The sequence below is a fragment of the Ursus americanus genome, chromosome 17 (genome assembly GCF_024610735.1).
Source record: "Ursus americanus isolate L20-20 chromosome 17, mUrsAme1.1.p, whole genome shotgun sequence".
NCBI lineage: Eukaryota > Metazoa > Chordata > Mammalia > Carnivora > Ursidae > Ursus > Ursus americanus.
In genome coordinates, this window is record NC_142143.1 from 19,902,930 (window position 1) to 19,915,894 (window position 12,965).

General features: G+C 36.3%; 1 protein-coding gene across 2 annotated transcripts in view; it reads right to left on the bottom strand.

The window, feature by feature from the left end:
* The window catches only part of ANO4 (anoctamin 4), a 219,396-nt gene that overhangs the window by 23,649 nt on the left and 182,782 nt on the right, over window positions 1-12,965 (bottom strand). For both annotated transcript variants that reach the window (XM_045779921.2, XM_087868824.1), the window contains one exon: window positions 898-1,050. In XM_045779921.2, coding sequence (XP_045635877.1) covers window positions 898-1,050 — 153 coding nt within the window. The remainder of the gene's footprint in view (window positions 1-897; window positions 1,051-12,965) is intronic.

Below are 12,965 nucleotides of genomic sequence, written 5' to 3' on the forward strand. Positions count from 1 at the left end.
CTGGGGTAACTCATTTCAATAGTCCTTTCATGGGTCCTTTCAAATCCCCAAATACACTTGTAACCAAGAGTAAGAACTTGTACTTGCAAACACCTTGGCACTGAAGGAGTTTCTGGAAAAGTGCCAATGCTCATGACTTAATGACTCAGTCAGGATCAGACTTAAGTCAGAGAGTTCTGGTCGGTGATAAGGCACCGATACATTATCCGATAAGATGAGCACTCACACTGTCAAGCCACTACCAGGCTGAGAGCTCCTTAGGGTGCTGACATCTGGGTGGGCCCAGTCCCTTTTGCACTGACCTAGGGTAGGTGCTCACTGAATGTGGGTTTGTTTGATATGGAGGTTAAAGACCACTGTGAACCAAGTACATCCGTATTCAATTCTCTTCCATACACACTGAGTGCCTGCTGGCTCTGTTCTAAGCATTTGATGCAGGAATGAATAAAAAATGGTCTCTGATCTCAGGCAGTGCTCAAGAGGCTGCGCCTGATTCGACTCAGCCTCTTGTCAAAGACCAAAGGCCATCTCTGTCTTTAGAAAACTGGACCATGCTTTATGTGACTCAGGAAAACATTTGGACATTTGCTTACAATGGAAGATTACTTTAAAAAGGAAATAAGTCATAATAAATCAAGAGTCCAAGTTCAAATAACCAAATTGAGAATCTATTTAAGTACAAATTCTCTAGCACTGGAAATTATAAATTTCAAAATAGGCAGCTTTACTACTTGTCTAATATTAGTTAAAGCTAGCATAATTATTCTTTTCTAGAATAAGTTAATTCATCTTACATGGAAACCACAGTAAAAATCTAAAGTCGATGTCTGTTTGTATTTTATCCGCCAGATGGTTAATATCTTTAAAATATCTAAAAAAATTTCAAATCCAACTTACCTATGTCTTTGGCCCTTGAAGCTAAAGGTCGCCTCCACTGTGTGACAAATTTGTAAGCATCAAGTCGAATTTCAATTATGTTATTCAGTAAGGCCAGAAGTGGTGCTAGGGGAAAAGCTGCCACAAAGATAGTTGTGAATCCAAACTGAAGAACTAGAGAAGAAAAAAGGAAAAAGAACAAAGAGTATTGGTTTTCCATTACTATTTTCAAAAGGGTAATAATCTGAATGTGCCCTTGTCTTCGCCCATATTGTTTCCAATATAGACTCACAGGAAACATCTCTTCAAGAAAGATAGCAAGGACACTGGAAAAAGAGGTACTACCTGGGCCTGGAAGGAATGACATCCTAGGAGCAATGATCATATCTAGGATCCAGATCTTGTTTTCTAAATACCATTGTCTAATAAAAGGAACAGAGCTCCTTTAAAAAATGTTTGATTCCAGAGCCATGGCAGGGACAATACCATGGGAAGCTGGAATATGTCATGATGCCAGAAAGTTAGCAAGACCTTGAAATCAAATGGGGAGCATATCAGTAGGACACAGGACAAACATGAAGAAGCTACCAATGGCAAAAGCTGGAACAATACATACAACAAAATAAATGACAGTATTGGGTTAAATCCAAAGACAAAATATCTAAATTCATACTGATATAAATGCTGATATAAATAACTGAATAAATGGGGGAGAAGGGATAGCTCCTCCCTATGATTGAATTTTAATAAATTAGAAAATAAATGCATAAAAATGAATGTAAAAGGAATGATAAAGATAGAAAAATCACCATTGGTCAAAAACATCACGGTAATTGTTGCAGGCAAGAACCACCAAAGAATGCTAAAATTAATAGGGGGAATTATAGTAAAAAAAAAAAAAAAGACATTTGCATATTCTCAAAGTATCTCCCTACAAGATAGTAATTACAAAGGGAAAAACATTAATATTTTTTATTATGTTAGTCACCATACAGTACACCCCTAGTTTTTGATGTAAAGTTCCATGATTCATTAGTTGCGTATAACACCCAGTGCACCATGCAATACGTGCCCTCCTTACTACCCATCACCAGTCTATCCCATTCCCCCACCCCCCTCCCCTCTGAAGCCCTCAGTTTGTTTCCCAGAGTCCATTATCTTTACAGTGGAAAAACCTGGTAGCCATCACCTTCACCAAGTAAATATTACTTGTAATAAGACATATTGACATTATATACCCCTGATATGATGTACTGAGGAGGGTACATCATTTCTGTGATCTTGCCAAAAAGCCATAACCTCAACCCACTCGTGAGAAAACATTAGATAAAGCCAAACTGAAGGACCTTCTACTGAACTGTAAACCAGCACTCTTCAAAAGTATCAAGATCATGAAAAACAAAGAACTGTCATAGATGGGAAGAAAACAAGACGACCCAATTTAAATGCAATGTTGGATCCTGGATGGGTCTTGGACAAGAAAAGGTAAAAAAAAAAAAAAAAGGTAATATTAACAAAAGGTCTGTGATTAGTTAATAGTATTAATTATTGTGTTAATATTATGTATTATACTAACAATATGTACTAATGTTTATTTTCTTGTTTCAATAAATATATAATGTATTAACATTAGGGGAAACAAGGTGAAGAGTATATGGGAGCTCTGTATTATTTTTGCAAATTTGGAAAATAAAATGTTAAAAACAAGCTTAAAAAAAAGGCAATCCCTGATGCAAAGCAACCAGAGAGCATAATTGAAAATTAAAAAATAGAATTTATTGGGCATTGTGGACTGCAAAAAAAGTACTTGGCTAAGTGGAGGACTGTATAGTTTGTTTTTGCTTTTGTAGACTATTTTAGAAAGTAACAAAATAATGACTAACACTTATATACCATTTCTATGTAACAGCCACTGTTCTCATTACTTCACATATATTAGCTCATTTAGTTTTCACAATAACCCTATTGTATTGGCGTTATTATTACCTTATTTTACAGATGAGGAAATGGAGGCACTAAGAAGTCAAGGAACTTGCTTGACGCACAACTAAGAAGCAATTCTTAGTGGGTAATGTGGCTCCAGAGTCCTGAAGAGTCAGTCCATTTACCTCATCTCTGTGGCACAGCCATCTTCAGGGTGTCACCTGTCTTTGGTCACATTCATACTCTGTGCCTATGCTGCTGGCTCTTCACCCACCAGGAGACACAGGCATCTCCCTTAGTTTTCCCTCTTGGTTTCCTCTTTCTGCTGGCTTTCTTCTTTCCTTGGGTCAGTCCATCTACTCTCATGACTTCGTTATTAGCTCTCTGATAAGGGTTTTCAATTCCCTCTCTCTCACCCTGAATCTTATCAGGGAACTTCCAGCTGCCTGCTGTTATGCTATAGAAGCAGCACTCTCCAAACCCTGATTCAATCTCAAACCTCAATCTGTCATCCTTACATGCTCCTCCTTTCATGTCTTCCTTACCCTCAGATTTGTCTTGCATAAAAATCAGGTCTCATCTAGCTCACTTTTCATGACTGTTAATTAGCCTCGAAGCCTCCACTCTTCCTACTGGAGTCCAGACTCTCATGTTCTGACTTCTCTGCCTCAGACTTTCACCTCCCCCCATCTCACTGCTGACAATATTGGTTAAAGCCCATAATCAATCATCGATCATCTCTCTACTCCAAATGTTTCAGAAGGTTCTCATTGCCTATAGACTAAATCTCAAATTTTTCACTGTGCCATTCAAGGATCTTCCAAGCCTCATGTCCAAACATACCTCATGCCTAGACAGGCTTCCCGAACAATCCTCTACTTTGGCCACACTGGACTTCTGGTTTTATGGGGTTATGTCATATACCAGGGTTTTTTATCCATAGTCTGGTGAAATTCTAGTCTTCCTTCACGGTAAGCGTGATGTGGCCTCTGCTGGAACCTCTCGTAATTACTGCTTCCTTAGTAGCTTCTGCAACTCTGCTTACATTGGAGAACTTATTCTGTCTTGATTTTATGGCTCTTTCCCTGTATGGTACTGACTCTTATGTTTGTCTTTGATCCATTTTGAGTTAATTTTTGTGAGTGATGTTAAGACAGGGGTCCAATTTAACTTTTCTGCACGTGCTTATCCAGTTTTTCCAACACCATTTGTTGAAGAGACTATCCTTTCTCCATTAAGTATTCTTGGTTCTCTTGTTGAATATTAGTTGACCATACATGAAGGAGTTTAATTCTGGGTTTTCTCTTCTATTCCATTGGTCCATGTGTTTAATTTTACTCCAGTAAGATACTGTTTTTGTTACTACAGATTTAGAACACAGTTTGAAATCAGGAAGTGTGATATCTCCACCTTTGTTCTTTTTCCTCAGGACTACACTGGCTATTTGAGTTCTTCTGTGGTTCCATACAAATTTTAGGTTTTTCTTTTTCTTTTACTTTGTTGTTGTTGTTTTTAAAGATTTTATTTATTTGAGAGAAAGAGCACAAGCAGGGGGAGGGAGAAGCAAACTCCCCACTGAGCAGGGAGCCTGATGTGGGGCTGGATCCCAGGGCCCGAGATCATGACCGATCTCGGGCCAAGTTAAGCAACTGCTTAACTGACTAAGCCACCTGGGCACCCTGTTTTGTTTTTGTTTTGTTTTCCATTTCTGTGAAGAATTGCGTTGAATCTACAGATGGATTCTTGTAGTATGGATATTTTAACAACATTAATTCTTCCAATCCATGAACAGAGGATGTCTTTCTATTTGAGTCTTTTCAGTTTCATTCAGCAAAGTTTTGTAGATCTTTCAGTGGCTAAATTTATTGGTTAAATTTATTCCTTGGTATTGATTTTGATGTTTTTCTAAATGGAATAGCTTTCTATCTCTTTCAGAGGTTTCATTATTAGTGTAAGTATATCGGCAACTTTACTGAAATTGTTGATTAGTGCCAACAGTTTTTTTGGTTGAGTCTTTGAGATTTCCTGTATATAAAATCATTTAATGGGCAAATATGACAATTTTAGTTCTTTTCTGATTTGGATGCCTTTTCTTTGTCTTGCCTAATTGTTCTAGATGGGAATTCCAGTACTATATTGAATAAGAGTAGGGAGAATGGGCATTCTTGTCTTCTTCTTGATCTTAGAGGAAAAGTTTCAATTTTTCTCCACTGAATATAATATTAGCTATGGGTTTATTATATATGGCCTTTATTATGTAGAGGTATGTTCCTTCTATACCCAATCTGTTGAGGGTTTTTATAATGAAAGGATGTTGTATTTTATCAAGTGCTTTCTCTGAATCTATTGAGATTATCATAGGATTTTAATCTCTCGTTCTACTAATGTATTACATTTGACTTGCCTATTTTCAATCAATCAGTCTGCATCCCAGGGATAAATCCCATTTGGTTATGGTGTTTGAGTTTAAGAAGACATTAAAATGATTAGTTCACCAATATTTTGTTGAGAGTTTTTGCATTTATATTCATCCAGGATATTTGCTCATAGTTTTCTTGTAGTATCCTTACCTGGCTTTGGTATCAAGGTAATTCTGGCCTTGCAGAATGAGTCTGAAAGTGTTTCCTCTTCTTCTGTTTTTTTGGAATAGTTTGAGAAGGATTTGTGTTAATTCTTCTTTAAATGCTTGTTAGAATTCACCAGTGAAGCCATATGGTCCCAGGTTTACTGTGGGATATTTTTTATTACTGACTTAATCTCTTTACTTGTTTGTGGTCTGTTCAGATTTTCTATTCCTTCCTGATTCACTCTTGTAGGTTGTATGTTTTTAGAAATTTATCCATTTCTTCTAGGTTATCTAATTCATTGGCATGTAGTTGTTCATTAGAGCCTCTTATAATCCTACGTATTTCTGTAGTATCCTTTTTCATTTCTAATTTTGAGTCTTCTCTTTTTTTTTGTAGTCTAAAGTTTTGTCAATTTCATTTTTTCAACAAATCAGCTCTGTTTTGTTGATCTTACCTATTGTTTTTCTGGTCTCTATTTCATTTATTTCTGCTCTCGTTTTTGTTATTTCCTTCCTTCTGGTAACTTTGAGCAGAGTTTGTTCTTTTTCTTAGTTCCTTGAAGCAGAAAGGATACTTGAGATCTTTTAAATTTCTTAATACACACATTTATTGCTATAAACTTTATTCTCAAAAACTGTCCTTATTACTTCTGTGGATGATGGCAAAGAGGATCCTAAGTTCACCTTGTCCCTGGATATACCTAGTTAACACCCACATCAGTGTAAATAACTCAGAAAATGACTCAAAGACGGAAAGAAAGAACAGACTCTCCACAGCTAATCATAGAGGAGGGGCTGCATCAAAAATTGGAGGAAGGGTGAAGATACATTTGGTAACCAAACTGACCGGTAAGACTGTCCACTGGAGGAAGTTACATCACAGGCATAAAGAAGGGAGAAGAGCAAATCTCACATGAGACACCCCAGGGATGGGGGACCAGCTTTGGGAAGATGAATCCCCACAACATTTGGCTTTCTAAAAACTCATGAAGTTAAATGCCTCTGGTTTTCAGTGGGGCTTAACACCTGGAACTTGTAAAAATTAGCAGCTCAACTCTGGGAGAGTTAGAGGGTGATAGGAAGCTGAGTCCCTGCCCAAACAACCCCACTGAGATATAGCATAGAATCAGTTTAAAAAACACCTGGGGTATATGGGAAGATTTATTTATTAATCTCAAAACATGTGCTGGAGGGGCAGGGATCTTTAGGAGACTTCTCCAAGAACAAAAGAACTAGCAGGTGCCATTTCTCTTCCTGTCCCCTAGCCTAGATATATGGACACCTGTGAAAATCAGCAAGAACACCCTCCACCAAGCTTGCTAAAAACTCACCCTGCCCCCATGCTCTCCTATGAATCCACCTCCATCCAATACACCCTTGGCAGAAGTCCATCTAAAACCGTGCCACAGAGGTGGCATTGTGCAAGCAGCCCTCACAGTGGCCAACAGCACTCCAGAGTGACTCATGCCCTGGGGAGAGGGGAAGATAAACCACACCTACCAGTCCAACTGCAACCCTGGCAGTGGGCTGGGGGCAGACATCTGGTGCGCATATCAGCAGTCTCATTATAGGGATCCCAGAAGGAGAAGAGAGAGTAAAGGGTGCAGAAAGTTTGAGAAATGATAACTGAAAACTCCCCAAATCTGGGGAAGGAAATAGAAATCCAGATGTAGGAGGTACAGAGAGCCCCCAACAAAATCAACCCAAGGAGGTCCACAAAAAGACACATATAATCAAATGGCAAAAAGCAGTGATAAAGGCAAAATTTTAAAAGCAGCAAGAGGAAAGAAAACCATTATATACAAAGGAAACCCCATAAGACTATCAGCTGATTTTTAAACAGAAACTTTACAGGCCTGAAGAGAGTGGCATGATATACTCAAAGTGCTGAAAGGAAGAACCTGTGACCAAGAATACTCTATGCAGCAAGGCTATCATTCAAAATAGAAGGAGAGAAAGAATTCCCTAGACAGGGTGCCTGGGTGGCTCAGTTGGTTAAGCATCTGCCTTTGGCTCAGGTCATGATCCTGGGGTCCTGGGATCAAGTCCTGCGTCAGCCTCCCTGCTCAGCAGGGAGTCTGCTTCTCCCTTTCCCTCTGCTGCTGCTGCTCTCTATTAAAATTAAAAGTTACAGGACTTCATCACCCCTAAACCAGTCTTATGAGAAATGTTAAGTAGGAAGCACAAAAGCACTAAAATTAAGTATATCTGTAAAAATCAAAGGATTCACAAAATAAAAGGATGTAAAGTATGGCACCATATACCTAAAACGTGGGGGGAGGGGGAAAAATTTAGTGCTTTTAGAATGGGTTCAAACTTAAGCAACCATCAACTTAATATAGACTGCTATGTGTATAAGATGCTATATATAAACCTACTGGTAACCACAAATCAAAGATCAGTAACAGATATACAAAAAAATAAAAAGAAATACAAATGTATCATTAAAGAAAGCCATCAACCTATGAGAGAAGAGAGCAAGAGAAGAAAGGAACAGAGAAGAACTACAAAACAACCATAAAACTGGTAACAAAATGGCAATGAGTACCAAAATATCAATAATTATTTTGAATGTACATGGACTAAACACCACAATCAAAAGACACAGGGTGACTGAATGAATAAAAAAGCGAGACCCATCCATATGCTGCCTACAAAAGACCCATTTCAGATGAAAAGACACATGCAGGTTGAAAGTGAAGGGAAAAATATTTATCATGCAAATGGAAGTGAAAAGAAAGCTGGTAGCAATATTTACATCAGACAAAATAGACTTTAAAACAAAGACTGTTACAAAAGACACTACCAATTTATAAAGAGAACAATAAGAAGATATAATAACTGTAAATATTTATGCACCCACATGGGAGCACCAAAATACATAAAACAGCTATTAACAAACATACAGGAAGTAATCAATAATACCATAATAGCAGAAAAATCTACCACCTCGTTTACATCAATGGGTAGATCTTCCAAACAGAAAATCAACAAAGAATCAGTGACTTTGAATGACACATTGGAACAGATGGATTAAACAGATATATTCAGAACATTCCATCCTAAAACAGCAGAATACACATTCTTTTCAAGTGTACATGGAACATTATTCAGAATTGATCACACGTTAGGCCACAAAACAAATCTCAACAAATTCAAAAGACTGAAATCATATTATGTCTCTTTTCTGACCACAATGCTATGAAACTAGAAATCAACCACAAGAAAAAATCGGAAAGAACACAGATGTATGGAAGTTAAATAACATGCTACTAAACAATAAATGAATCAACCAAGAAATCAAAGAGGAAATAAAAAAATACATGGAGACAAATGAAAATGAAAACACAACGGTCCTAAATCTTCAGGATGTAGCAAAAGCTGTTCTAAGAGGGAAGATTCTAGCAATACAGACTTACCTCTTGAAGCAAGAAAAATCTCAAATAAACAATCTAGCCTTATAGAAGCTAGAAAAAGAACAAACAAAACCCAAACCAGTTGAAGGAAAAAAGTAATAAAGATTAGAGTAGAAATAAATGAAATAGAAAATTTTAAAAAATATTAGAATACATCAATGAAGCCAGGAGGTGGTTCTTTGAAAAGATCAACATAATGATAAGCTTTTAGCCAGACTCATCAAAAAAAAAAAAAAACCTCAAATAGACAAAATAAAAAATGAAAAAGGAGAAATAACAACCAATACCACAGAGATAACAAAGGATTATATGAGAATATTATGAAAAATTATATGCCAACAAATGGGACAACCTAGAAGAAATGAACAATTTCCTAGAAATAATCTCGTAAACTGAATCAGGAAGAAACAGAAAATTTTGAACAGAGTGATTACCCGCAGTGAAATTGCATCAGTAACCAAAAAACTCTCAACAAACGTTAAGTCCAGGACCAGAGAGCTTCACAGATGAATTCCACTAAACATATAAGGAAGTGTTAAACTACTCCAAAAAACAGAAGAAGGAAAACTTCCAAATTCATTCTATGAGGCCAGCATTACCCTGATACCAAAACCAGAGAAACACACTACAAAAACAGAACTACAAGCCAGTATCTCTGATGAACATAGTGCAAAAATCCTCAACAAAATATTAGCAAATCAAATCCAATAATACATAAAAAAATCATTCACCATGATCAAGTGGGATTCCTGGGATATAAGGGTGGTTCAATATTCATAAATCAATCAACATGATTTGTAATGTCAATAAGATAAACAATAAGAACTAGATGATCATTTCAATAGATGCAGAAAAAGCATTCAACAAATAAAACATCCATTCATGATTGAAAAAAAAAAAGCCCTCTACCAAGTAGGTTTAGAGGGAATGTATCACAATATAATAAGGCCATCTATGAAAACCAACAGCTAACATCATACTCAATGGTGAAAACAGAGAGCTTTTCCCCTAAGGTCAGAAACAAGACAAGGATGTCCACTCTTACCACTTTCATTCAACAGAGTATTAATAGGAAGTCCTGGCCACAGAACAGGCAAGAAAAAGAAAAGGCATCCAAATTGCTAGGGAAGAAGTAAAACGTTCATTATTCGTAGATGACATGATACCATATATAGGAGACTCTAAAGACTTTACCAAAAAAAACCTAAAACGGATAAATGAATTCAGTAAAGTTGTGGGATGTAGTATCAATATACAAAAATCTGTTGCATTTCTATACACTAATAATGAAGTAGAAGAAAGAGAAATTAGGGAAACAATTCCATTTATAATTGCACCAAAAATAATTAAATACCTAGGAATAAACAACCAAGGAGGTGAAAAACCTATACTGTGAAAACTATAAAACACTGATCAAAGAAACTGAAAATGACACAAATATATTCCATGTTCATAGATTGGGAGAATTAACATTGTTAAAATGTCCATACTCCCCAAGGCAATCTACAGATTAAATGAAATCCCTATCAAAATACCAACAACATTTTTCACAGAACTAAAATAATCCAAAAATTTGTATGGAACTACCAAAGACCTTGAACAGCTAAAGCAATCTTGAAACAGAAGAACAAAACTGAAGGCATCACAATCCCAGATATCAAGATATACTACTAAGATATAATAATCAAAACAGTATGGTACTGGCACAAAAATAGACACATAGATCTATGGAACGGCATAGAGAGCCCAGAAATAAGCCCACAATTATATGGCAAAATCATCTACGACAAAGGAGGCAAGAATATGCAATGGGAAAAAAATCCCTTCAACAAATGTTGCTGGGAAAACTGGACAGCTACATACAAAAGAGTAAAACTGGACCACTTTCTCACTCCATACACAAAAACAAACTGAAAGTGGATTAAAGACCTTAATGTGAGACCTGAAACCATAAAAATTCTAGAAGAGAGCACAGGCAGCAATTTCTCTGACATTGGCCAGAGCAACATTTTTCTAGATATGTCTTCTAAGGCAAGGGAAACAAAAGCAAAAATAAACTATTGAGACTGTATCAAAATAAAAAGCTTTTACACAGGGGCGCCTGGGTGGCTCAGTCGTGAAGCATCTGCCTTCGGCTCAGGGCATGATCCCGGCGTTCTGGGATCGAGCCCCGCATCGGGCTCCTCCGTTGGGAGTCTGCTTCTTCCTCTCCCACTCCCCCTGCCTATGTTCCCTCTTTCGTTGGCTGTCTCTCTGTCAAATAAATAAATCTTTAAAAAAAAAAAAAAGCTTTTACACAGCAAAGGAAACATTAAGAAAATAAAAGGACAACCTAGTGAATGGGGAAAGATACTTGCAAATGATATATCTGCTAAAGGGTTAATATCCAAAATACATAAAGAATTTATATAACTCAACACCAAAAAAAAAAAAAAGAAAAAATTATAATGCAATGAAAAATTGAGAAGACATGAACAAACATTTCTCTAAAAAGGACATATAGATGGCTATAGACATCATGGCTAACAGACACATGAAAGGGTGTTCAACATTACTCATCATCAGGGAAATGCAAATCAAATCCACAATGAGATATTACCTCACACCCATCAGAATGACTAAAATACAAAACAAAGGAAACAAGTGTTATGGAGAATGTGGGGAAAAAAGTCACTCCTGTACATTATTGGTGGAAATGTAAACCGGTGCAGCCACTGTGGAAAATGGTACGGAGGTTCCTCAAAAATTTGATAATATAATTACCATATGGTTCAGTAATTCCTCTATTGGGTATTTTCCTAAAAAATACGAAAACACTAATTAAAAAAAATGCACCCCTATGTTTATTGCAGCATTAATTACAATAGCTAAGATACGGAAGCAATCCAAGAGTCCACTGACGGATGCATGAATGGCTAAAGAAGAGGTGCTATTTATATACAATGGAATATTACTCAGCTATAAAAAAAATGAAATCTTGCCATTTGCAACAACATGGATGGATCCAGGAGGTATAATGCTAAGTGAAATAAATTGGTCAGAGAAAAACAAATACAAGATGATTTCACTCATATGTGGAATTTAAGAAACAAAACAAAACAAAACGAAAAGACCAAAAACCCTGACTCTTAAATACAGAGAACAAACTACTGGTTACCATATGGAAGATGGGTGAGGGGATGGGTAAACTAGATGAAGGGAATTAAGAGTACACTCATCATGGATGAGCACTGAGTAATGTAAAGAATTGTTGAGTCACTATATTGTACACCTGAAACTAATATAACACTGTACAATAATTATACTGTTATTTTTAAACTATCTTTGTCCTATAAATTTTGGTATGTTGTATTTCCATTTTCATTTGTTTGGAGATACTTTATTTTCCTTTTGATTTCTTTGATCCATTGGTTGTTCAGAAGTATGTTATTTAGTTTCCACATATTTGTAGGTTTAAAACTTTCCTCTTGCAAATTTTGAATTTCATACCATTGTGGTTGGAATAGTTGGTATGATTTCAATCTTCTTAAATTTGCTGATTTGTTTTGTGTCCTACCATATGATCGTGGAGAATATTCCATGTACATAGAAGAAGAATATGTATCCTGCTGCTGTTGGATAGAATGTTCTACATATGGAAAAGATTAATAAATTTCTTGCCACACTGTTAAAGAGAAAAGCACAAACTATGGAATTATAGATGAAAAAGAGAACATTACAGACCTTACACACATAAGTTAATAGAAGGGTATTATAAACAATTTTATTCCACTAAATTTCAACATTTAGATGAAATGGATAAATTTCTTGAAAAACACAATTAAAAAACAGCTATCAAAAGGAATACTAGAAGAAATAGAAAATCTAAATAGTCCTATGTCTATTAAATAAATTAAATCCACAGTTAGAAATATTCCCACACGAGAAACAAATAAACAAATCAAAAAATGGGCAGAAGATATGAACAGACACTTTTCCAATGAAGACATACAAATGGCTAACAGACACATGAAAAAATGTTCAAAATCATTAGCCATCAAGGAAATTCAAATCAAAACCACACTGAGATACCACCTTACGCCAGTTAGAATGGCAAAAATAGACAAGGCAAGAAACAACAATTGTTGGAGAGGATGTGGAGAAAGGGGATCCCTCCTACATTGTTGGTGGGAATGCAAGTTGGT